This window comes from Ornithorhynchus anatinus, chromosome 19 (assembly GCF_004115215.2).
Source record: "Ornithorhynchus anatinus isolate Pmale09 chromosome 19, mOrnAna1.pri.v4, whole genome shotgun sequence".
Lineage (NCBI taxonomy): Eukaryota > Metazoa > Chordata > Mammalia > Monotremata > Ornithorhynchidae > Ornithorhynchus > Ornithorhynchus anatinus.
The window spans coordinates 21610835-21636699 of NC_041746.1; the positions used below are offsets into that span (position 1 = coordinate 21610835).

Below are 25865 nucleotides of genomic sequence, written 5' to 3' on the forward strand. Positions count from 1 at the left end.
AGGGGCTCACTCGGTACCGTCGACCGGAAGGCTTGAGGTAAAACTACGTACGTTTGATTCGATATGAGCATCCGTGAAAGTGGTATTTTTTTTTTTAAAAAAAAAAAATAACGTTTCTTCTTGTGACCAATACAGATGGCTTAAACAAAATCAGACTAAACTATAGTGACGAACTAACTGACAGTGGTAAATCTCTTGAAGATGAGCTTATTGACTTTTCAGAAGATCGGGATAACCAGGTAAAAAACGAAACCGAGTCCAAGACCGAGCGGTCGTCGCTTGGACCGTTCCGGTTTAAACTTTACGGCGTGTATTAAGTTGCTTATCCGAGCTGTCGGAAACGGTGCTTTGTTGAGGGTTATTTAACTCTTGCCTCTTATAGGAAGACAGCAGCGACGATGGGGGCCTCGCGGAGGAAAACTGCAGTTCGGAACTAGGCCTGTGGCACCTGAAGCCCACAATCTGTAAACAGTAAGTACTGATTTTTATTTCTCGCGTATATACGCGGCGACCGTATCCCCTCAGGGACAGCCTGCAAACGGACGGAAGAAAAACAGGCAGAATCCCCGTGGCAGCCTGAATTCCTGGTGCCGTAAGAGAGCTCAGAAGAGCGTTTGATTCCGTTCCCCCGCCCGCGGCGAGGGAACGTGTAAATCACACTGTATTATAGTCTTGTTTTTGTGTTGTACTTTCCCAAGCGCTGAGCACAGCACCCTGCACACGGTCAGTGTACAATAATTGCGGTCGAATGAATCAGTCAGGTAACTGATTTTTAATTAAGTTTCCAGGATGGAGACTCCGCGAACCCTCTGTTGGGGTTTTGTCACCCCCGCTGTTTTGCCCCCTGGATAATTAAAAAGTATTTCCTTCAGTCCAACGCACTTTCTCTGTTGAATTTAAGCCCATTTTCTCAGTCCGGCTGTCGGCGGATACGGAGATCTGTTGGTCGGGAGCTTCTCTATAATACAAGTATGTTTAAATCCAGTTAGAGACGCGCCACTTCTCCGGGCTGTATTCCTTTAACTTGCTTTTTACACTGATTTTTCTGCCTGTGACCCTTTCGACCACCGTCATTCGTCTCTGAATCCTCTACATAGTTTCTCCAGATCCCTTCAGAGAGCAGTAACCAGAGGCGAACCTAAGTCTACTAAGCATCTGTCTTACGAAGATTACAGTTTAAACGTTGCAGGACAAACTGTTGTCGATATAGCCCAGTCCCGTTTTGGCGTGTTAACTACCGATTCACTCTTGTTCAGCTTCCGCTCAGCCGTGGCTCTGAGATTTTTATTTTTTTCTGCCGCATCTCTGTGACACAGCACAGTTGTACATCTCTGTCCCTGAGGGGAGGGAGGGATAGACCATCTCCTGGATGGAGTCTGTGACAGAGTCGGGACCTCTTCCCGAGCCCCGCATCCGTCCCCGTATTCGTTAGATTCGGAGGATCTCTCCGAGAAGGCCCACACGGGTGGAAAGATCCCTCTGACCACCCCGGCCCATCCCGTAGGATCTTCCACGGGCTCAGAAAATGGCCCCGTGCGAGTTTTTTGGGGGAAAACCCTAAAGCCCCGGACGAGCGTATCGAAAAGGGATTCACGGCCGGAATATTCGTAAGCAGTAATTTCCTCCGTGAAAGATGGGAATTCAGAGGGAGAGCTGAAAAATCCCTGTTCCAAACCGAGAAATCCAGGTGGGAAGCCCTCCGGCTTATCCTTCCCACACTCCATCAGTAAGCGAGAAGGAAGCACCCGGGATGTCGTCGCAGTGGGGCCGGCCGACAGCGGAGCAGCCTGTGAGGGGGAGTATTCTGAAATCGAGGGCCAGAGCCTCGGGGAGCTTCTCCGGAAGCCTTGCCCCAGCTTGGCTCTACGTCCGCAAGTCGAGGACCAGAAACCAGCTCCACCCAAGGAAAAAACCAGCGCTTGCTGGGAAATTCAGCCTACTTTATAGCTAGTCGGCCCCCTCGCCTGTTGGGAGGACGTGAATCCCCCTCCTTTTCTTCGACTGCTCTGCCGTACCTACAGAAAGAAGCTCCATTCGCTCCTCTATAGCTTCAACTCCTTGAGGGCGGCAGTTTCTTCACCAGCTTTTTATCGTCCTCTCCCAAGCGCTTAGCAAAGTGCTCCGTAAGCAGTAGGTGCTCAAAGAATACGACTGATCGATCGGCTGTTTGGGGAAAGGGTATTTTCCTCCACGCCCCTTGCTCGTCGACGGATGAAACGGTGCCGGACGGCTGTTCCTCTGAGCCGGTCTTTCCCGGCTCGTACTTGGGTCTGCTTCTCACCCCTGAATTGGTTTCCTGACACGTACCGTGATTGAATCTCGTCCTTTTTCACTAGGACCGTGATTTAAATATATCAGAGTCACTTTGAATTCTATTCACGTCTTTGATAGTGTTGAGCCTTCCTGCCTTTGCTATCGTCTGCACCTTTCTGACGATCCCTTGGTTGAGATCTTCACGAAAGAGCTGCGCTAGAAGCAATTCGTCGCCCCGCAGGGTGACACCAAGCCACTGGTGACTTCTCACTGGGCGTGACACTTGAGGCATTCAAGCACCAAACTTCACTATATATATATATATATATATATTTATATATATGTACTTTGTGGCCTATTGGCTAGACTGTGAGTCCGTCGTCGGGTAAGGATCGTCTCTCTCGGTTGCCGAATTCTGCTCTCCAAGCGCTTAGTACAGTGTTCTGCGCACAGTAAACGCTCCGTAAATACGACGGAACGACTAGAGCACGGGCCGGGAAGCCAGAAGGTCCCGAGTTCCGATCCTGGGTCCGCCTCCGGTCTGCTCCGGGACTTGGGGCGAGTCACTTGACGTCTCGGTGCCTCAGTTACCTTGTCTGTAAAATGGGAGTTATGTGGGACGGGGCCCGTTTCCAACCTGATTAGCCCCGTGGCTCGGGGGAAAGAGCCCCGGCCTGGGAGCCAGAAGGTTATGGGTTCAAATCCCGGCTCCTCCACTTGTCTGCTGTGCGACCTTGGGTGAGTCACTTCACTTCTCCGGGCCTCGGTTCCCTCCTCTGGAAAATGAGGATTGAGACTGGGAGCCCGACGTGGGACAACTCACCCCAATGCTTAATATAGTGCCCGGCACATAATAAGCGCTTAATAGATGCCATCATCATCATTATTATTATTATTCTCGGACCTTTGCCGTTTGATGCGGAGGGTCGCCTGCGGATGGCACTGATTTAATTGCTCTAGTAGTCATAGGAGAAATAAGAGGCTTTATTAAGGGCTTCCTCTGGGAAAAAGGTCCGTCAGAAGTGCTGGGGCAAAAATGAATGGATGAAAACGGACGTGGTCTCCGGCCCCTTAGAGACTCACCCTCTGAGAATAAGCCGGGAGAGAGAAGATTGGTGGCTGACCCGCGAGGGATGATCAAAACGATAAGAGGCGTCTACTCGTCGGCCTTCAAATATCCCCCTTTGTATAAAAAAAGCCCCCTCTCCATCCCAGAATCCCAGCTAGTTCCCCATCCCCTGCCCCGCTTCCTATCGGGACTCCTGCGATGGAACATTTACCGCGCCTGCTTTTGCTTCCTCTCCGCCAGCTCGCTCGGTGACCTCTTCCCAGCCACTTGACCCCGCTGACCCTGCGTCCGTCAAGGTCACCGGGGTTCCTCCATGGAACCGGATCCAGCGGGCTCAGCCCGGTCCTCCTCCTCCTTGACGTCCTTCAGCTCTGTTGACCCTGTGCCGACCCCTCTTCCTCGAAACGCGATCCGCCCTCCGTTTTGCTGACGTAGAAACGAAGCCGGTTCCCTCCCTCCCTCTCTTCGGCTCGTTCTCAGTTCCGTTTGCTGCCCCCTCATCTGCCTCCTGCCCCTCGGCCGTGGGTGTCCGCGAGGCTCCGTCCGGTCCCTCCCTTCCTTTCCCCGCCCTCTTTGCACCCACAGAAGCGCATCCGCCCACGGGTTCCGTTACCGCCTCTCCGCCGATGCCCCCCGAATGGACGTCCCCGTCCCCGACCCCTCCGACAGGCTGCGGTTCCACGTCCCCTCTCTCCTCCGGGACGCAGAAAGCGCATCCAGCCTTCGAGCCGACCCGCCGGTAGCCCGGGCTCTCTCCGTACTAGAGCGTCAACTTTGTACCGTTAGACCCGTTCTTTTAGGCCGTTGGCCGTTTTCCCCGTCGAGCGGGGCTTGGGGGCGATGCCGCGATTCACCGGCTCATTTCTTAGTACAGAAATTTTTCTGTGATCTGCTTTTACGCCACCGTGTTCGGCCGCTTTCAGCCGATCAGTCGTTGGTATTCACTGAGCCCTTACCGTACTGAAACGCTTAAGCGGGTGTCGCGCATGAGATTCTTCTGTTCGGAAAAGAAAGGAGGTGTCCTGGAGCTCACCTGAAAGCTTTTCGGTCTTGTGCTGGATTGCCACAAACAAACAGTCGTCGCGATGGGCTGGTCTCTTCCGGAGAGCCGGTGAGTAATATCGATCCCTGGGAAGACAATGAAGTTCATTTAGGTAGATATGGCTCGCCTCGCTTGCTGCCTGGATTTGCAGGACCGTTCGGGAGAATTTTTAAAAGTCAGGTAGCTGACTGGCACCTTAGGAAGTTGAGACACGCAGCTGCGGTCCTCCAGTTTTCGCTCGGGCAGAGTCACGAAGAAAAATGGGCTCTGTCACCCTACCGCTTCAGAAGATTTCCAGAATTCATCCTCCGGTTGATTCCTTCCTTAAGTGCCCTTTCCCGCGTTATATTTTAAATAGTGCGTTTCTCCAGGAGAGCCGGCGTGCGTCACAAATAACAAGCTTTTAATTATTTTTTAACAATTGAAGCAGTAAGAGGGAGGATGGACGGGGATCCTGAGAATGTCAGAACAAGGACCTGGAGGAATTAAAAATAAGATGTAATCCACCAGAAAAGGACAGTGATCACAGTCCCTTCCCCTGGCTTGGATTTACTCTGTTTTCCACAGCCTTTACTCCAGAAGGCCTTTTGGGCACGTCGGTAAAGCCGCGTTCTCCAAATTTTCCATTGCGTTGGACGTTCCTCATTGTATTTGCTTATGATAATAATAATCATAATCGTGGTATTTGTTAAATGCTTACTATGTGTCAGGAACTGTACTGAGCGCTACGGTGGATCCAAGCAGATTGGGTTGGACACAGTCCATCTCCCCTGTGGGGCTCACGGTCTTAATCCCCGTTTTACAGATGAGGTCACCGAGGCCCGGAGAAGTGAAACGACTTGCCCGGGGACACCACAGCAAACAAGTGGCGGAGCCGGGATTCGAACCGGGTCCTTCCGACTGCCAGGCCCGGGTTCCACCCGCCGGGCTCCGCTGCTTCCCTACCGCTTGGAATTGCTAAGTGGTTAATAGAGAAGTGTGAAACCACGCGTAGAAAAGTAGCGAAACGACTTCTAGCATCAGATTGTAACACAAACAAATCGGAAGGGTGATATTAAAAAAAATATGTATTATTATTCCAGGAAGTGATTTGGACAGTAACGACTATTAATGAAATTTTTATTTAGCCCTATAGCCGTAAGATACAGCAGCAGTAAAGGATTACAGTTGTGAAAGTCTATAAGAAAATGGTGACAGGTCTGATAGAGCAAAAATCCTATTTAATCTCTCAACCCACATAAGACCACATAGAAATCAGATCCCTTGACTAAAGCATAGCAGTTGTACAGTAAAGCAGTGTCACGGCAATTCTAGGAACGGAGTAAAGCAATCATCAGACAAACGAATGGTATTTGGAGCCCGCCGGAAAATGAGCCAGGCAGGTCTCACGGCCCTGCCTCCGACGAAAGGAAAGAGTAAGGGACGGGGAGGAGTAAGGGGGCGCGACCCAGTTACGGAGCGCTCCCTTTTTTAGCGGTATCAAGCGCTTACTCTGCGCCAGGCGTTGTAGTTAAGCGCTAGGATGGACTAAGCTGATCGGGTTGGTCACCGTCCCCGTCCCACAAGGGACTCGGAGTCTTAATCCCGTTCTGCAGATGAGGTTACCGAGGCCCAGAGAAGTGAAGTGACTTGCTCGGCGTCACGCGGTAGATGAGGGGCCAAGCCGGGATTAGGATCCGTGTCCTCCGACTCCCAAGCGTGAGCTCTTTCTACTGGGCCACACTGCTTCTCGGGCGCAGAGGTCTCCTCCCAGAACGACACAGTCGTGCTCTCCTTCCTGTACCTTAAAAATTAACTCCGATCTTCCATAGTCTTGTCAGAAAGTAGGATCGAAGGCTTCCTTATCGATCACGATGCCTTTGGTCTCTAAGTTGCGGTTTTCCCTCTGTTCCGCGTCACCCGGGCTTTATTCATTCAGTCGTATCCGTCGAGCGCTTACTGCGTGCGGAGCCCTGTACCGTATCTCCTTAATCATTTCGATCCTCACCCCGTTACCGTAGCACCTATGTACGTATCCTTATACTCCCTTGCACCCCCCCGATCTGTCTGGTTATTTGTTTGCTGTTTATTTGCCCTGTTCGTTTTTATTTTCTGTTGTCCGGCTCCCCCTTCTAGACTGCGAGCCCGTTGTTGGGTTGGGATGGTCTCTATTTCTTGCGGAATTGTACTTGGCGAGCACAAACCCGTTCCCTGCCCATAAGAGCCCGAGGCCTAGAGGGGGGAAAAAGAACCGTGAAAATCCTATTAACTTTCCCCAGATTATTTGGTCGCGTTGTTTCGGGAGTTATCCTGCTGTGTCACTTGGCCATCTTCAGGAAATAGCAAACCGAGGTAACCCAAGAAGGCAGTGACGAGCTCAATCTCACACGGGTTTAGGCGTGCAAAGCGAGTCACCCTATCACTTCCGCGCGTCGCTTTCGGTGCTTCCGCGTGCTTCGAAGCGCTCAGCCTCGCCCTCTGTCTCCCCAGACCGTGTATCCTGCTTATGGATTCCCTGAGAGGCCCGTCTCGATCGAACATCGTAAAAATCCTGAGAGAGTAAGTCCTAGATCCCCGACCCTGCGGCCGGTGCCGTTTCCCGTGCCGCGGCGGCGGTCTGACCCAATGCGTCTCGTCCCAGGTACCTGGAAGTGGAATGGGAAGTCCGCAAAGGGAGTAAGAGGAGTTTTTCCAAAGATGTCATGAAAGGCTCGAGCCCCAAAGTGCCCCAGCAGAATAACTTCAGTGACTGCGGAGTGTACATATTGCAGTATGTGGAAAGCTTTTTTGAGGTGGGTTTCTGTTCCTCTCCCCGCATCTCCGCCAATAATAATTGTGGTATGTAAGCACTTCCTAGGTGACAGGCACTCTACTATTAAACTAGTTACCAGATCAGGTCAGGTCAGACACGATCTCCGTCCCTCAAGGTGCTCACGGTCCTAAGTATTCATGGGTTCATTCAGTAGTATTTATTGAGCGCTTACTATGTGCAGAGCACTGTACTTAGCGCTTGGAATGTACAAATCGGTAACAGATAGAGACGGTCCCTGCCCTTTGACGGGCTTAGAGTCTAATCGGGGGAGACGGACAGACAGTAACAATAGCAGTAAATAGAGTCGAGGGGATGAACATCTCATTAAAACAATAGCAAATAAATAGAATCAAGGTGATGTACATCTCATTAACAAAATAATAGAATCAAGGCGATGCACATCTCATTAACAAAATAAATAGGGTAATGAAAATATATACAGTTGAGCGGACGAATACAGTGCTGAGGGGAGGGGAAGAGAGAGGGGGAGGAGCAGAGGGAAAGGGCTTAGCTGAGGGGAGGTAAAGGGAGTAGAGGGGGAGCAGAGGGAGCGGAGGGAAAAGGGGAGCTCAGTGTGGGAAGGCCTCTCGGAGGAGGTGAGCTCTAAGTAGGGTTTCGAAGAGGGGAAGAGAATGAGTCTGGCGGAGGCGAGGAGGGAGGGCGTCCCGGGACCGCGGGAGGACGCGGCCCGGGGGTCGACGGCGGGACGGGCGAGACCGGGGGACGGCGAGGAGGCGGGCGGCGGAGGAGCGGAGCGTGCGGGGTGGGCGGGAGAAAGAAAGGAGGAGAGGTAGGAGGGGGCAAGGGGATGGACAGCCTCGAAGCCTAGAGTGAGAAGTTTTCGTTTCCTGCGGAGGTTGATAGGCAACTACTGGAGGTTTTTAGGAAGGGGAGTGACAGGCCCAGGGCGTTTCTGCAGGAGAAGAGTTATCGAATCCTCATTTGACAGATGGGGGAGACCGAGGCCCCGAGAAGCGAAGCGACCCGTCCCAGGTCACGCAGCAGAGAAGCGGCGGGGCCGGGATTAGAACCCAGGTCCGCCGACTCCCGGGCCCGCGCTCTGTTCGCTTGTCCATGCCGAGCCAGACGTCGCTGGCCTAGATTGGGTCAAGGCGAGGAAGGAAGGGGCGGTGAGGGGGATACACACGCTCTCATTCTCTCCCATGGTGGGGAGGGGAGAAAAAGGACATAGAAGACACAGACGTAGGGTTGTCCTTGGGTGACGGTGCCAGAGTGTCATCGACTGATTGATCAGAAACGACTCGTCTGCCAAAAGCCCAACACGCCGGTGTCGAAAGCGACCTGAAAAAGTCACTGTGTTGTCCTAACCGCCGGTCTCAATTCCGTAGAATCCGATCCTCAATTTCGAGTTGCCTATGAATTTAACGGACTGGTTTCCCCGCCCAAGAATGAAAACCAAGCGAGAGGAGATCCGCAACCTAATCCTCAAGCTGCAGGAAGATCAGAGCCGAGGCAAGAAGGGACCGAAGGACCTCAGATCGGGCGAAGCGACCCCACGGGACAGGTCGGAGCAGGGCGTCAACAGCGGCTCGGACTGACGCTCGGCCGCGGCGGCCGGCGGCCCGTCTTCGCCTTCCTCCGCGGAGAGTCGAGAACTGAGACGGGCTCACTGTTCACTGTGGTCGGGGAACGTTAATGCCTGTATAAATGTGTCATGTATGTAACTCCCCGGAGAGTAAGTATTAAGGAAAAGACTGTACATATGTTAATGAGGCCAATTTTTTCCAACATTTGTAATGCTTTTTGTTTTCACTTGGTAGAAGGCTTTTGTTATGTATTTTCTGTTAATAGTACGGAGAACAGCAACTTCTAAACGTAAAACAAATAAAAAGAAAATATTTATGGGAGGAAATGGTTAACTTGCTATTTTTCTGTGAATTCGTATTGACCCCCCCCCCTCCCCCCCACCGCGGCCGATGTCACACTTGAGAATGTTCAGGTATTTTGTTGCAATCCTATTTTGATCTCTTATAGTCGCTTGAGAGGAATATAGAACGGAGAATAATCTGTGTCTGAGCTCACTGGGGGATGGCTGACATTCACGAATAGAGCACACGCCTTAAGGCAGCGGGAGACCGGAGCTTTTTCCCCGTGAAACGAATCGGATGGTAGGAAAAAATAAAAACATCCTCCACCGTCGCGTCCGGCTTCTCGAACAGGTGGTGGTCAGCGCGGCGTTCGGTAAAGAAACATTGACCGAGGCTGTACGGCACTCTACAGACGTATTTCCACAGAGGCCTTCTTTACGGAATACTTCGGTAAGTACGATCGGAAATGAAATCTACCTGCATCACCTTCCTAGGTTCCAACCCTCTAAATGAGCCAGAATCTGAGTTCTGGCTAAGTAACGAGCCTTTTGACTCTCTAGAGAAACTTATGCACGGGAAAACTATTTTTTGTAACGTCTACAGAGAAATATTTTCGGTGTTCCTGGGTGAGGTTTTCCTTGGTCTTCGTGGCGTAAGGATGAAGTTCCCCTTGTCATTTAACGGTGATTCAGAGTATGATTTCTGTATTAAGCCCCCGGCCATAGATGGTTCTTGTGATTCAGAAAAGAGTCCCCACCCTCTCCTCGGAAAGATTAAGAGGTGTCGGTGTCGAGATGGAAAGGGATAGAAACGCGACTCCGCAGGGGCTTGCGGAAGGAATCTCCCGCCGCCGGCCGTTCCGGGAGAGATGCCTCCGTGGTGCCGCTCTGGGTCGGAGACGACTCGACGGCGTGAGACGGGACGGGACGTTCCGACCGATCCCAGACCGACGGCGCGCCAGACTTTTGTGAAATTCAGCCGTGTCCAGACCTGCAGTAGGATTTATTACGATCCACGGTGGATTTGAGGCCGCGCGGCATACGAAGAAAGGAGAAGAGGAAGGAGTCTGAGTGACCAGGGAGGATGGAAAACGTTTCCGGCACTCGGAGGACGAGGGCCATGCGGTAGTTGGAAGGAATGAAGCCAAAGATAATACTAAAACGCAGCGCGGACTAGAGTCTCGCCCGTAATTTGAATTGGAAACTCTTTTCCTCTTCCTCTTCTCTGCCGGCGGTTCCCACTCCCAATAAAATCAGCACCTGTGGATTTAATAAATAGCAGGGTGCGCTTTTTGAAGACTTTCAACATTAGGGTCGCTGACTGAATTTCATTGATCTACTAACGTCTAGAACATCTACTTCTTATTTCTAATACTAGGACACTAGGAATACCTTTAAGCTACCTAGGATATGCGAGAATGTTGGATTTCATTATCATTTTCTAAATGTCATAGGACGAGGCCTTTAGAACTGCCGTCTTGCAGCAGACTAATTCACGTTGGACCGTCGAACTTATTTTTTTAATAAAACAGTTCCTAGAAACTGGCGACGTGGAGTTATTCGATGATTTCTTTACGACCGCAATGCGGGTCGTTCTGCGGTACTGGAAAACGTGGCGTTTCTCAATTTCGCCTTGGGAAAATCTCCGAAGTTTGTTTCGGGTGTTCTGTTCCTTTGGGACCGAGGGCGCTTGCTGGGAGGCCGAACCGGAGGGAACCTTCTCCTCTGGGGAGATAAAGAACCCTACGCAGTCCGTCGAAAGACGGTCCCGAGTCTCCGGGAAAACCTGTCTCCGGTACCTCCTCGGACTTCCTTCCAACGCCTTTGGGGAAACGTGTCCAGCCCCTGGGGACGACCTTCACTGCCATAATAATAATGACGAGGATGATGATGGTGTCCGTTAAGCACCCACTCTGTGCCGAGCACCGCTCTAAGATACAGAGTAATCGGGTTGTCCCACGTGGGGCTCACGGTCTTCATCCCCGTTCTCCAGATGGGGTCACCCGGAGAAGTGACTTGCCCAACCCTGCCGATAAGCGGCAGAGCCAGGATTAGAACCCACGACTCCCGAGCCCCGGGTTCTCTCCACTAAGCCACCACGGTGCTTCCCAATCCTCCCCCGGTCCCGAAACAAGCCCCGACGTCTCGTCGGCCGGCCTCCGGCCACGGACCCCGTCCCCTTCCCGCGGCCGAGGCCCAGAGAAGTGAAGGGACTTGCCCACGGTCACACGGCGGCCGGGTGGCGGAGCCGGGATCAGAACCCGGGTCCTCCCGACTCCCAGGCTCGTGCTTTTCGCACAAGGCCCCGTAGGCCTCGGGAAACGACGCGTGGCCGCGGCGCGGGAGGGGAAGGGAGCCTCCACGGAGCGGCATCTCTCCGGCTCCACGTTATCCTCCACCCACAGCGACGACCTGACGGCAGAGCGACCCCCGGACGCCGCAGAGGAAGCGGTCGCGGTCGGGCTCTTCCCCGGCGTGCCGCCGGGCTCCCCGAACCCGCTTCCGTTCCGGGCCGCCATCCCCGCGGGCTCACGTGAGCCGAGCCGCTGGGGTCGGGCCCGGGAGGGAACGGGCGATGCTCGGGGGGTAGAGGCGTGAAAGGCCGGTCGGTCGGTCAGCCAGTCGTATTTATCGAGCGCTCGCTCTGCGCGGAGCACCTTGCCGGGAGCCTGGGGGAGGGCAGCGTGGCGGTCAACAGGCACGTTCCCCGGCCGCCACGGCCGTCAGAGGGGTGAGTCGCGGCCGGGGTCTCGTCACGGTAGCCGAGGGTCACGGCTTGGGGCCCCGTGCACGATGACCCTCCCTGGATCTCCCCCCGGGTGACCCCCTGCTCCGCCTGCTGGGTGATGAGAACGGAGGTATTTGTTAAGCGCTTACTCTGTGCCGAGCGCCGTACTAAACGCCGGGTGGGGGTTGGACCCGGTCCCCGTCCCACGCGGGGCTCACGGTCCCGATCCTCATTTTTACCAATGAAGGAACTGAGGCCCGGAGCGGTTTAGTGACCCGCCCAAGGTGACGCAGCAGACACGTGGGGCGGTCAGGATTAGAACCCGTGACCTCCTGCCTCCCAGGCCCGGGCTGTAGCCACTAGGCCGAGCGGCTTCTCCACCGGGCAGCCGAGCCTACGGCCAGCTCTCGGAGAGGGGGGCGAGAGGGCAGCAGGAGATCATAATTCCAGGGAGAAGATGGGTTTTCGGTCCCGATCCGCCAGGGACCACTTGCCGACCCGTCCTCAGGTGGCCCGGGGAAGGCGCCGCGGCTTCTAATCCTGACCATGCCACGTGTCTGCTGTGTGACCTTGGCTAAGTCACTTCGCTTCCCTGGGCCTCGGTTCCCTCATCTGTAAAATGGGGGTTAAGACTCTGAACCCCATGGGGGACGGGGACTGTGTCCAACCCGATTTGCTTACGTCCACCCCAGCGCTCCAGTACGGGAAGCTGGCTGTGGGCAGGGAACGTGTCTGCTTTTTCTATTGCGCTCTCCCAAGGGTTTAGCACAGTGCTCAGCACACAATAAGAGCTCAGTTAGAAATGACTGAACGAGCGCGGTGCCCAGCACGTAGTAAGCGCTTCACAGATGCCATACTTACTATCCTCTGTAACGTATGTTTACCGTATCCCCTGCTGAACTTGGAAGTTCCTTGAGGATAGGGATTGTGCCTGCTGATTCTCCAGGGCTGAATCCAGTGCTCTGCACAGAGTAGCGCTCAGTAAATACTCTCGACTGCCCGAAAGCCAACCTAGTAGCTTTTTCCTGCCTCAGTCACAGCACCCCAGGGACCCAGGGGTCGAGACATTCGCCCAGGTTGGCTCGGGAGGCTTTTTTTTTTTCCTCTTTGAACGGTTGCGTCCTCCTCCCTTCTTCCGTGTCTCCCTTTTCAGAGACCAGAGGGGAGAAGGCCAGCGAGAAAACATCTCGTTCGGACCGCTCGCGGGACGCTGGAGAGGTGTGAAGTGGAGTGGGGCCGCGGAGCCGAACGGTTCCGGGAGGGAAAAGGGATTTTCCTAGAGGAAACCCCCGAAGCTCGCCTCTTCCGGCCGGATTACCGGAAGGGTGAAAACGTTCATACATCCCAGAGCTCCATCGGTGGTATTTATCGAGCGCATCGTCACAGAGGTGGTAGCGATGCTTCCTGCCCGCAAAAAGCTTATATTTGAAAGGGTGGATGTTCATTCAGTCGTATTTATTGAGCGCCGTGTGCCGAACACTGTACTAAGGACTTGGGAGAGTGCGACGTGACAATAAACCGGCGCATTCCCTGCCTCAGGTGAGTTTCGGTCTTCAGACGGTCAGAACTGGCACTCTAGGCGGGTGCTGTCAACGATCACGGTATGTTCCCGGGGCCGGGGAAAGCGCGGTCCTCAAAAAGAAACGAAAAACCCCCGACGACAACTCCAGCCTCGAATTAGAACTGTGAGCCCGTCAATGGGCAGGGACCGTCTCTATCTGTTGCCAGACCGTCCATTCCAAGCGCTTAGTACAGTGCTCTGCACTTAGTGAGCTCTCAATAAATACTATTGAATGAATGAATTAGGGACTCTGAGCTCATGGGGACACATCATGACAGAAAGAGCTACACTCTAAGTCACTTATAGGTTTGAAACAAGACTGGCAACCGTCCGTGCATTCAGACATGGATTTAGGATTATTTTTTAAATGTTTTTATTCCACGCGGACCATGGCATACGAGAACCTGGAAGACGTTGAACCGTATATTAGAAAAACACCCCCAGAACCTGAAGCTTTGTTACTAGACACCACGAAACGGCCTGATTCCGTTGTACAATGAGAGAGATCCGGTGACTAATTGGATATATCTGTTGTATTGGTTTTCTTGCCGGATTGAGTGACCGTTAATCCTCCTGAGAGTTTTAGATTACGTATAATGAAAAATGTATGCGTTCTCAGGTAGACGTCTGGTACTTTAGAAGCGGGGGTTATATTTCTTTCTCCTTCTCTTTCCCCCCTCGGTCCTTCGAAGTCGCTGTCTGCATCTTGGGAACCCCAAGATCAGAACCCATCATTTCATCTAGATCTGGAGCGACTTTCATTTCCTAAAGGAAGGGTCTGAACCGAAAAGAACCGAAAACCGCCCACCCAGCTCACCAAATAGCAGTCCGGTTCACTAATCAAACGTTGCCCGTCTCCGCGTGAATGTGGTGGCTCGTCCGACCCCTTTGACCCCTCCGTTGATCTTTCTCCTCTTTCCGTCCCTCTCCCCAGTTGCCGTCGGTGACTTTTATGCGCGATCTTTTAATCAGGGGCAGTTATGCGACGGGATTCATCCAATTCCAGCCACCTTCCTAGGCTAAAGGATGACCCGAGGATACGAAACTTCCGTCTCTTCCGAGTCCGAGAAGGTTTCGTGTGCCTTAGAACCGAGTTAACACGGTACTCTTCTGTAGCACGATAATCGCGGATTTGGTAAGCGCTTACCAATCGTCCGTCCGCTCGGTGGTATTTATCGAGCGCTTACTGGGTGCGGGGCACTGGACGGAGAGACCCATTCCCTGCCCGCCACGTCTAGCCCCGTACTTAGCAGTGGGTTCAGATAATCGGGTCAGAGACAGTCCCTGTCCCACATAGAGCGTAGAGTGCTCACTCTGCGCAGAGCACTGTACTAAGCAGTTGGGAGAGGACAATACAGCAGAGTTGGCAGATAGACACTCCCTGAGTTGCAGAGTTTTCAACCCAGAGGACGGTAGGAGGAAAAATAACCAACCCGGGCGAACGAAAGCCGGCAAAGAGGGTCCTTGGAAGCCAGAAATTTATCCCCTTCAAGCAGCCGTGGGATTTGGTGAACGATTTTGGGGTCAGATCCCTCCCCTCCGTCATCTTCGTCCGTCATAATTTTGTCCATTGGAATCTCGCCCTTTTCAGGGAAGTCTCTGAAGCTACGCCATCCCCCGATCACCTTGACCGCTCTGTCGTCATTCGCACCTATTCTATTACAGTCGTCTTAAAACGCGGGCTGTGGAATCCAGAGCTCCGCGTAATCTTCCGCGGCGGGGGCACCCCGGGTTCGGGCCCCAACGAGAGTTGTTATTCTGCGACTCGATCCACCGGTGGTATTTATCCATTCGATCGTATTTATTATTGAGCGCTTACTTAGAGCACTGCGTGAAGCGCTCGACAGAGTGCAGTTCGATAGAGTAGTTAGCCACGATCCCTGTCCACGAGGAGCTTGCGGACTAGAGTTTGGGGACCTTTTTTTTTTACTCGTAATTCCTGCTTGACGATGCCCCAGCCAGCGAGGGTAGAGAAGAGCCACTAAAATGAGAGGGGGGGGACCTGGATCTTCTCCCCGCAGCCCCTCTCTGGAGGGCATCTCCTGCGCTGGTAGACCGGGGCCTAAATCAGTCTAAGGTGAGGGAAGTGACCGAATTAGAAAAGTGGGTTACCCCGATCGATGTCGGAAGGCTAACCATCTAACCGTCCGACGACTTCCGGGGAGTTTCTAAATCGATTTGCTAGCTTTCGAAGTTTCAGAAGTAACGCCTGCGGCGTTCCGCGTGGACACTGGAACGCCCTCCCTCCTCACCATCGCCCAACTCATTCTCTTCCCCTCTTCAAAACCCTACTTAAAGCTCACCTCCTCCGAGAGGCCTTCCCACACTGAGCTCCCCTTCTCCCTCTGCTGCCTCCCTACCCCCCCCCACCTCTCCGCAGCTTAACCCTCTTCTCCCCCCTTTCCCTCTCCTCCTCCCCCTCTCCCTTCCCATCCCCTCGGCACCGAACTCGTCACCTCAACGGTGATATATCTTCATCGCCCTATTTTGTTCAATGAGATGTCCATCGCCCCGATTCCATTTATCTGCTATCGTTTTAATGAGACGTTCCTCCCCTCGATTCTATCTTTTGCCATCGCTCTCGTCGGTCCGTCTCCCCCGATTAGACCGTGCGCCCGTCGCAGGGCGGGGACCGTCTCTATCTGTTACCGATCTGTCCATTCCAAGCGCTTAGTACGGTGCCCTGCACATAGTGAGCGCTCGATAAATACTATCGAATGAATGAATGAATGCGACCGCCCCCAATAACCAGTGAAGGAGTCAATTAGGGGATCTTTCTCTCGGTTTGCCAGGCGAATATTCTTTCCAGTCTCGTAGCCTCGTTTATTATTAACCCTCTGACAATGTTTAACTAAGGTCGGTCTTCGGCATTATTCATGTCTTTCATCTACTCCCAGGAAATGCCTCGAGAGGCGGAAGGGTCCAAATAGCCCCTTTCGGTTGATAAAAATCAATCTCCCCGAGGTACCAGGGACGTCCGTCGTTTGCTTAAACCAAAGAAGTTAGTCCAAGCCTGTTCTTTCCAAGTCCCTGCTGATGTAAAATGGGGATAAAGCCGGTGAGCCTCCCGTGGGACAACCCGATGACCCTGTACCTCCCCCAGCGCTTAGAACAGTGCTCGACGCGTAGTAAGCGCTTCACAGTTACCAACATTATTATTATTATGTGCAGAGGCAGGTCTGAATTAGTCTATCTTCCAACATATCAACTGAACACTTCCCTTGTGCAGGGAACTGTATTAAGCGTTCGGGAGAGTACAGTAGGAGAGCGTTGACTCTGCGCCCCTTTCTAGTCTCGAGAGGCTGAATAATGATAATAATCCTGATAACGGTATTCGTTAAGCGCTTACTATGCGCCAAGCACTGGGTTGGGCAGCAGCCCTGGGATGGGTTGGACACAGTCCCCGTCCTGGAGGCCCTGGATTTCTTTTACGTAAATCCTGCAAGGGACAAGGTAGAGCGGGTGCAGCGTGGTGTAGTGTTTAGATCATGGGCCCGGGCGTCAGAAGGACCTGGGTTCTAATCCCGGCTCTGCCCTCCCCGGCTTCAGAGCCCTCCCGAAGGCTCGCCTCCTCCGGGAGGCCTTCCCTCACTAAGCAGCAGCGTGGCTCAGTGGAAAGAGCCCGCGCTTCGGAGTCCGAGGTCACGGGTTCGACTCCCGGCTCCGCCGCTCGTCAGCTGGGTGACTGTGGGCGAGTCATTTCACTTCTCTGGGCCTCAGTTACCTCATCTGTAAAATGGGGATTAACTGTGAGCCTCACGTGGGACGGACCTGATTACCCTGTATCTACCCCGGCGCTTAGAACGGTGCTCGGCACATAGTAAGCGCTTAACAGATACCGACGTTATTAAGCCCCTCTTTTCCTCAGTTTCCCTTCCCTCGCCATCCCCCCTCACCCCCTTTGCTCAACCCCCCTCCCCGCCCCACAGCACTTGTGTATATATGTACATAGCTCTAATTCTATTTTTATTAATGCCTGTCTACTCGTTTTGATGTGTATATATAGATCTCATTTTGTTAATGAGGTGTACGTCTCCTGGATTCTATTTATCTTGACGATGTTGTCTTGTTTTTGTTTTGTTCTGTTTTGCTTTGCTGTCTCTCTCTCTCCCCCGTTTGGACTGTGAGCCCGTCACTGGGCAGGGATTGTCTGTTGCCCAATTGTCCATTCCAAGCGCTCAGTACAGTGATCTGCACATAGTACGCGCTCAATAAATGCTATTGAACGAACGAATCTCTAATTCTATTTATTTACATGGAGGCTATCGACGCCTGTTTCCTTGTTTCGATGTGTATAGATCTCTAATTCTATTTATTCACATCGAGGCTATCGATGCCCGTCGGCTTGTTTCGATGTGTATACATCACTAATTCTATTTATTCACATCGAGGCTATCGATGCCCGTCGGCTTGTTTCGATGTGTATAGATCTCTAATTCTATTTATTTATATGGAGGCTATCGATGAGCTATTTATTTATATGAGGCTGTTGATGTGTATAGATCTCAAATTCTATATATTTTTGTTGAGGGTATCGATGCCCGTTTCCTTGTTTTGATGTGTACAGATCTCTAATTCTATTTATTTTAGTCGAGGCTATCGATGCCCTTTGGCTTGTTTTGATGTGTATAGGTCTCATTTTCTATTTATTTACATTGAGGCTATCGATGCCCGTTTCCTTGCTTCGATGGGTATAGATCTCTAATTCTATTTATTTACGTGGAGGCTATCGATGCCCGTCGGCTTGTTTCGATGGGTATAGATCTCCAATTCTATTTATTTACGTGGAGGCTGTCGATGCCCGTCGGCTTGTTTCGATGGGTATAGATCTCCAATTCAATTTATTTATATGGAGGCTGTCGATGCCCGTTTCCTTGCTTCGATGGGTATAGATCTCTAATTCTATTTATTTATATGGAGGCTGTCGATGCCCGTTTCCTTGTTTCGATGGGTATAGATCTCTAATTCTGTATATTTTCGTTGAGGCTGTCGATGCCCGTTTCCTTGTTTCGATGGATATAGATCTCTAATTCTGTTATATTTTCGTTGAGGCTGTCGACGCCCGTTTCCTTGTTTCGATGGGTATAGATCTCTAATTCTGTATATTTTCGTTGAGGCTGTCGACGCCCGTCGGCTTGTTTCGATGTGTATAGGTCTCTAATTCTATTTATTTACATGGAGGCTATCGACGCCCGTCGGCTTGTTTCGATGGATATAGATCTCTAATTCTATTTATTTATATGGAGGCTATCGATGCCTCCTGGCTTGTTTCGATGGGTAGAGATCTCCAATTCTATATATTTTTGTTGAGGCTATCGATGCCTGTCGGCTTGTTTTGTCGTCTGTCTGGCCCCTCCTAGACTGCGAACCCGTTGTGGGCAGGGATTGTCTCTCTCTATTGCTGAATTGTCCTTCCCAAGCGCTGAGCCCAGTGCTCTGCACACAGTGACAGCTCAAGAAGTATAATAATGTTGGTATTTGTTAAGCGCTTACTAGGTGCCGAGCACCGTTCTAAGCGCTGGGGGAGACACGAGGGAATCAGGTGGTCCCACGTGGGGCTCACAGTCTTCATCCCCATTTCACGGATGAGGGAACTGAGGCCCAGAGAAGTGAAGTGACTCCCCCAAAGTCACACAGCTGAGAAGGGGCGGAGCCGGGATTCGAACCCACGATCTCTGACTCCAAAGCCCGGGCTTTTTCCAGTAAGGATGAGAAGCAGCGAGGCTCAGTGGAAAGAGCCCGGGGTCATGGGTTCGAATCCCGACCCTGCCCCTTGTCAGCTGTGTGACCGTGGGCGAGTCACTTCACTTCTCTGGGCCTCAGTGACCTCCTCTGGAAAATGGGGATGAAGACGGGGAGCCTCCCGTGGGACCACCCGATGACCCTGGATCTCCCCCAGCGCTTAGAACAGGGCTCTGCACCTAGTAAGCGCTTAGCCAATACCAACATTTATTTATTTTTATGATTATGACTGCTGTGTGACCCCGGGTGGGTCAATGAGCTTCCTCAGTTATCTCATCTGTGAAATGGGGTTGAAGGCCGAGAGGGTACAATATATGTGGGCTATGGGCTTGTTCCCCCCCCCCCAACGCTTAGCACAGCGTCCGCCCCTTAGTAAGCGCTTATCACATAGCCTCCTTCTCAGGGTTTTCGCAGGTTTCTGCGGGCGGGGGGGGGCGGGGAAGGGGGAGCGAGGCCCAACGAGGGACGGACGCTCTGACGTCACAGAGGACGTCGCCCAATCGAGTGGGGCCACGCCCCCGCACGTCGGGCCACGCCCCCTCGCCCCACAGAGCGGCGTCAGCGAGCAGCCTGACTGCGGCTGCGCGCCGGGCAGGGCCGGGGGGAGGGGGCAGTGGGAGGGGAATCCGGAGGCCCCGCCCACGGGCCCTGCGGAGGCCCCGCCCCCTGTCCCGGAGGCCGCGCCCATAGGCCCAATTGAAGCCCCGCCCCCTCGATCTTCCGTAGCCCCGCCCCCTTCCCCCCGAAGTCCCTCCCACAGGGCCTCCGGAGGCCCCGGCCCCTCGTCCTCCCTTAGGCCCCGCCCCTTTTCCCCGAGGCCCCCTCCCATAGGTCCAGTCGAAGCCCCACCCCCTCGATCCTCCGGAGGCCCCGCCCTCTCTCCCGGAGGCCGCTCCCATAGGTCCACCTGAGGCCCCGCCCCCAGTCCCCCGGAGACCCCCTCCACAGGGCCAGCGGAGGCCCCGCCCCCTCGTTCTCCTTAAGCCCCGCCCCTTCCCCCCGAAGCCCCTCCCATAGGTCCAGCTGAAGCCCCGCCCCCTCGATCCTCCCCAGGCCCCGCCCCCTCCCCCGGAGGCCGCTCCCGCAGGTCCAATCGCAGCCCCGCCCCCTCGATGCCCCGGAGCCCCGCCCCCTCGATCCCGAAGTCCCTCCCATTGGTCCCCCGGAGGCCCCGCCCCCTCGAACGCCCTCAGACCCCGCCCCCTCCCCCGGAGGCCGCTCCCGTAGGTCCAATCGCAGCCCCGCCCCCTCGATGCCCCGGAGCCCCGCCCCCTCCTCCCCGAAGTCCCTCCCATTGGTCCCCCGGAGGCCCCGCCCCCTCCCCCGGAGGCCGCTCCCGTAGGTCCAATCGCAGCCCCGCCCCCCGGGCCCCGCCTCGGCCCCGCCCCCTCCGCGTTCCGCCGTCCCCGCCGGGAGCCCGGAGCGGCCCCGCAGCCCGGACCGACCCCGCAGCCCGGTGAGTCCCCGCGCCCGCCCGGGACACTTAGGGGGGGGCGGGAGGTTCTGCCATCCCGGGGACCCGCACCCTCCCCCGCCTCCTCCTCCTCCTCCTCCGCCCCGGCCGCGGAGGGTGCGGGGGGGCGTGCGGGGCGAAGCCCCCGACGGGGGAAGGTGCGGGGAGAACAACTCCTGGTCCTCACGCCCATCGTCACGGGGGCATCGGTTAAGCGCCTACTACGTGCCGAGCGCCGGGGGTGATGCGGGGGTCACGGGGCGATCCCGCGGGAGCCTCCCCGTCTTCATCCGTGGCTCAGTGGCAAGGGCCCGGGCTTCGGAGTCGGGCCGTGGGTTCGAATCGCCGCTCGGCCGCCGTGTGACCGTGGGCGAGTCACTTCGCTTCTCTGGGCCTCAGTGACCTCATCTGGAAAATGGGGAGGAAGACCGGGAGCCCCACCTGATGACCCCGTCTCTCCCCCAGCGCTCAGAACGGGGCTCGGCGCGTAGGAAGCGCTTAACAAATACCAATGTCATTATTATTGTTATTGAAGCGGCGTGGCTCGGCGGAAAGAGCACGGGCTTCGGAGTCGGGGCTCGTGAGTTCGAATCCCAGCTCTGCCACTTGTCGGCTTGTGTGACCGTGGGCGAGTCACTTCGCTTCTCTGGGCCTCAGTTCCCTCATCTGGGAAATGGGGACGAAGAACCGGGAGCCCCACGTGGGACGACCCGCTGCCCCCGCGTCTCCCCCAGCGCTTAGAACGGTGCTCGGCACCTAGTGAGCGCTTAACAGATACCGACATTATCATCATCCCCATTTGGCGGATGAGGTGACCGAGGCCCAGAGAAGCGAAGTGACCCGCCCCCGGCCCCCCGGCCCCCCGGCCCCCCGGCCCCCCGGCCGCCGAGCGGCGGAGGCGGGATTCGAACCCGTGACCTCGGCCTGCCGGGCCGTGGCCGCCGAGCCGCGCCGCGTCTCTAAGGTGGGGAAGGACGGGGTGGGGAAAAGGCCTTTTCCTGCCGGGGGTGGCTTAATAACGTTGGTGTGTGTTAAGCGCCCACTCTGTGCCGGGCACCGCTCTCAGCGCTGGGGGCGACGCGGGGGAATCGGGTCGTCCCACGTGGGGCTCCCAGTCAATCCCCCATTCTACAGATGAGCTCGCCGCGGCACCGAGAAGCGAAGTGACTCGCCCCCGGTCACACGGCTGACGAGGGGCCGAGCCGGGATTCGAACCCATGACCTCCGACTCCGAAGCCCGGGCTCTTTCCGCCGAGCCACGCCGCTCCCCCGACCCCCTCTTCGACCCCGCAACCTCCCCTCCCCAGCGCTCAGCGCGGCGCTCTGCCCCCAACCAGCCGACGGTGGGGTTGGCTAGGGGCCGGGAACACGGCGAACGTCTCCGACGGATTGGACCCTCCCAAGCGCTCGGTGACGATGATGACGATTTTGGTATCCGTTAAGCGCTCGCTACGCGCAGAGCGCCGGGCCGAGCGCCGGGCCGAGCGCCGGGGGACGTACGGGGTCCTCGGGTCGGCCCGCGTGAGGCTCGCGGTCTCCGTCCCCGGTTGACGGACGAAGGAACTGAGGCGCCGGGAAGCCAAGCGTCCCGCCCGCGGTCCCACGGCCGACGGGCGGCGGGGCCGGGATTCGAACCCGTGACCTCCGACCCCCGAGCCCGGGCTCTCGCCGCCGAGCCGCCCGGCTTCTCCGTTTAGCGTGCGCCGGGCGGCGTCCCGGGTCCCGGAGCGATAGCCGTGCTGTCCGTCGAGCGCCTAACCCCGTGCCGGGCGCCGTACCGAGCGCCGGGGTGGATACCGGCGTCCCCCGGGCTTGGGAGTCCGAGGTCATGGGTTCGAATCCCCGCTCGGCCGCCCGCCAGCTCCGTGACCCGGGGCGAGTCGCTTGACCTCTCCGCGCCTGGGCGACCTCGTCCGGAAAACGGGGACCAGGGCCGTGAGCCCCGCGTGGGACGACCCGACCGGCCCCGACCGGCGCTCGGGACGGTGCCCGGCGCCTAGAGAAGCGCTCGACAGATGCCGTCGCTATTACGCGAGCGAATCGGGTCGGACGCGGTCCCCGCCCCGCGTGGGGCTCACGGTTCCCATCCCCGTTTTGCGGACGCGGGGACCGAGGCCCGGAGTAGTGACGTGACTCGCCCGAAGGTCGCGCGGCGGGCGGGTGGCGGAGCCGGGATTCGAACCCGCAACCTTCCGACTCCCAGGCCCGGGCTCGGGCCGCTTCGCCTACGCCGCGGCAGGCCGCCCCGTGCGCGGTCGGTACGGAGCGGACGGCGCTCGTCGAGCCCCGACTGCGCGCGCGGCGCTGCGCTAAGTGTCTGGGAGAGGAAGATGCAGCAGGGTTGACAGACCCGTTCCCCGTCCGCAACCAGCAGATCACGGATCGACCGAGTGAGTGATTTTTCCCCTTGGGGTGGTCCGTGATCCCAGCTCCGTGGCCGGGCGGTTCGTTCAGTTGTATACGGTGTGCGGAGCGCCGTGCTGAGCGCTTGGGAAGACCGCTGCGTGCCGGGCACCGTGCCAAACACCGGGGTGGATGAAAGCTCATCGGGCCCGCTGCCCTCGTCCCCGCTTTTTTGACGGACGAGGTGACGGAGGCCCGGATTAGGACCCCGGGTCCTCCCGACCCCCGGGCCCGGGTCGGGTCCCCCTCTTCCAACTTAATTCCCGAGCCCTGCGAAGGCAAATACCGGGAATGACCTGGGTTCTGATCTCCACTCGCCCGCTTGGTCCGCCGTGTGACCTCGGGCGGGTCGCTTCACTTCTCTGGGCCTCAGTTCCCCCGTCTGGAAGACGGGGACGGAGACCGGGAGCCCCACGGAGGACGGGGAACGCGGCCGGCGGCCGGCACGTAGTAAATGAGGTTGACGGATATCGTTAAGATCGTGCTCTTCCACCTGTCGGACGATCCTTTATATTTCCGAGGGAACGATTTCGTGGTGCCGAAAGACCTCGACTGGTGATTTTTCAGTCGCCGACCCGCGATTCGGGGACGGGCGGTTAGGACGGCGTCGGCGCCGAAATCGACGGACCCCGGACCGAGATGCCTTTTGGTTTTCGGTCCGGCGGAGAAAGGCTCTATCCAAAGTCCGTCGAAGGGGCCGAGTTATTAGTATCGGTTTTGAAATGAGAGTCCGTCTCCGAATTTATCTCTCCCTCATAAAATGTGCATCTCGTACTCGGGTCGGGAGCGTCGAGGGTCCAAAGGTTGGCCCAAGTAGGAGCGGGTACAGATTAACCCGGTGAAATGAGCACTTCCCTCTAGCCTCACGGTTCGGGTCTGTTTACGGTGGCCCTGCCGGCTTTTATTTATCTCTGCCTCCGTGCAAATGTTGTAAAATGGGGGGTTTTTAAAGGGGAGCATCGCCTTTCGTGGGACCGGCTTAGCCAGAGGGTAAACGGAGCCCTCCGGGGATTGGAACCGTCGATTTTACCCACTTTTTGGGGGGCCTTTTGGGCCGCCGGATCCCTGTTGGTTGCATATATTCGAAACCGTTCGAAAACGACACCACCTGGAGCCTTTTCTCCGTGCGTGAACGGGCCCGGGTCCCAGGAGACGAACCGAAATAGTTTCCCGAAGGAATCCGGTAGGTGGAACGAACCGGTTTAGTCGGACCCGTTTGACTTCGACCGGCCGGAGGGAAGGCCGAGCCCCGGCCGCTCGCCCCGTTGTGGTTCCGTCCCCTGGGCGGACGGCGTCCGGCGTCCGAGCGCGGAGGGAGGGTTTCTGCCGTCTCGGAGAGGATCCCGCCGAAGGCCGAGGCCGCGTCTTCACTCGGTACGGGGTCCTGATCGCGTCCGGCGCGGGGACTCCGTCGTGCGAGAGGCCCGCTTTCGAAACGGAAGTGTGAGTGCTCAGCGACGCGTTCGTTTGCGTATCTTTTCCTAGCCGGGCTTGGATTCATTAGGAAAGCGTGCCTTTTTTAGGCCATTTCCTCCTTTAATATGCAGAGGTCGTAATTTACCGATTTAAAAAAAAAAACGACGTGTCCGCGGAGGTGGGCGTGAGCGAACGCTGACGATGTGACCGAGGCCAGACTCGAGGTGGGTAAGCCAGGGTTGGCTTTATGTTTGGTCTCCTTCCACCTCCGTGTCCTTTTACCGGCTTAGGCTGGGAAGGAGGGGACTCCCGGGGAAACGTGTGGTTTCCCCCGCCCTCTTCCTCCTGGCTACCGTAGAGAAGAGCTCGAATTTTATAAGAGCGACGACGGTGGTGATAGCGTCGTGCCAGCGCTCGGGGCCGAGCATCGTACGAAGCGCCGGGTCGATGCCAGGGAACCCCGCCGGGTGCGGTCGCCGTCCCACTCGGGGCTCCCGGTCTGAGGGGGAGGGAGAACCGGTTTGGACTGGGGTGGAAACAGGCCGATCGGGTCGGACCCGATCCCGGGCCCAGGTGGAGCTCCCGGTCTCGATCCTCATTTTACAGATGAGGGAACCGAGGTCCGGAGAAGCCAAGTGACTCTCACGCAGCGGACGGGTGGGATTAGAACCCAGGACCTTCTGAGTCCCAGGCCCGGGCCGTCTCCACCGCGCCGTGCCGCGGTGGTTAATGGCGTCCGTCAGACGCCCACCGGCTGCCTTGGACTGTACTGAGCGCTTGGGAGAGTACAGCAGAAGCCCAAGGTGCATTTTTTTTGCCACCCGGGGATTCCACTCTCAAGGGGAAGGCGGATTTGAAATCACGTATCGATGATCCGAATAATGGGATCATAATGGGAAGTTATTGATATCTACATTTCGAACTGCCGAAGATGGGTTAAGGAAATAGGAAGGGCCGGAGGTGGCCGACGACTTGGGTAACCGGGAGTTAAATCAGGGAAGGCTCGTTGGAGGAGGCGGCTGTGGACGTGGGGAGATCTTTAGTCCGTCGGTTAGGCGAGGGACACGTTACTTCCGCGCTGGGGGAACGGGGGGGAGGGAGAAGATCGGAGAGCGATCTGGTCAGCAAGGAAAGCCGTTTCTCCTCCTTCCGCGTCCTTCCACCGACCTCACCAAACCGACACTTCCAGCGGATAGAGCCCGGGCCCGGGAGTCAGAAGGTCCCGGGTTCTAATCCCGGCCCCGCCGCTGCTCGGCCGGGAGACCTCGAGCAAGTCGCTTCACTTCTCCGGGCCTCCGTTCCCTCATCTGCAAAATGGGGATTAAGACCGGCGAGCCCCATGTGGGACGGGGACGGCGTCCGGCCCCGATCGGCTCGAATCTACCCCAGTGCCTGGAACAGTGCGTAGTAAGGACCGAACAGTTAGTGTCAAAAAATAAAAACAACAAAAAAAACACCTGACCCAAGAAACGGGGTTTTTGGGTCAGCCGGCGGAGTTCTTTCGGCTTTCCGACCGCGGGGGTGGGGGGTGGGGGGGGGTTTATCTCCCCGCCCCCGTAGACCGAAAGCCCGTGGCGGA

At 56.1% G+C, this 25865-nt stretch overlaps 2 protein-coding genes across 8 annotated transcripts in view; both read left to right on the plus strand.

Moving 5' to 3' along the window:
* SENP6 (SUMO specific peptidase 6) overlaps positions 1-10528 on the plus strand; it is a gene marked incomplete at its 5' end in the record, with an annotated part of 80585 nt that extends 70057 nt beyond the window's left edge. The window contains 5 exons of the mRNA XM_029046960.2: positions 136-239; positions 383-471; positions 6834-6902; positions 6985-7135; positions 8505-10528. Coding sequence (XP_028902793.1) covers positions 136-239; positions 383-471; positions 6834-6902; positions 6985-7135; positions 8505-8714 — 623 coding nt within the window. The remainder of the gene's footprint in view (positions 1-135; positions 240-382; positions 472-6833; positions 6903-6984; positions 7136-8504) is intronic.
* Positions 10529-23793: 13265 nt separating this feature from the next.
* MYO6 (myosin VI) overlaps positions 23794-25865 on the plus strand; it is a 157517-nt gene continuing 155445 nt past the window's right edge. For 4 of the 7 annotated variants that reach the window (XM_007670712.4, XM_029047068.2, XM_016228076.3 and 1 more), the window contains exon 1: positions 23795-24053. The gene's annotated coding sequence lies outside the window, so the exon portion shown is untranslated. Of the gene's footprint in view, positions 24054-25865 lie in introns of all 7 variants that reach the window. The other 3 variants (XM_001506974.5, XM_007670713.4, XM_039914738.1) reach the window with 2 other exon arrangements.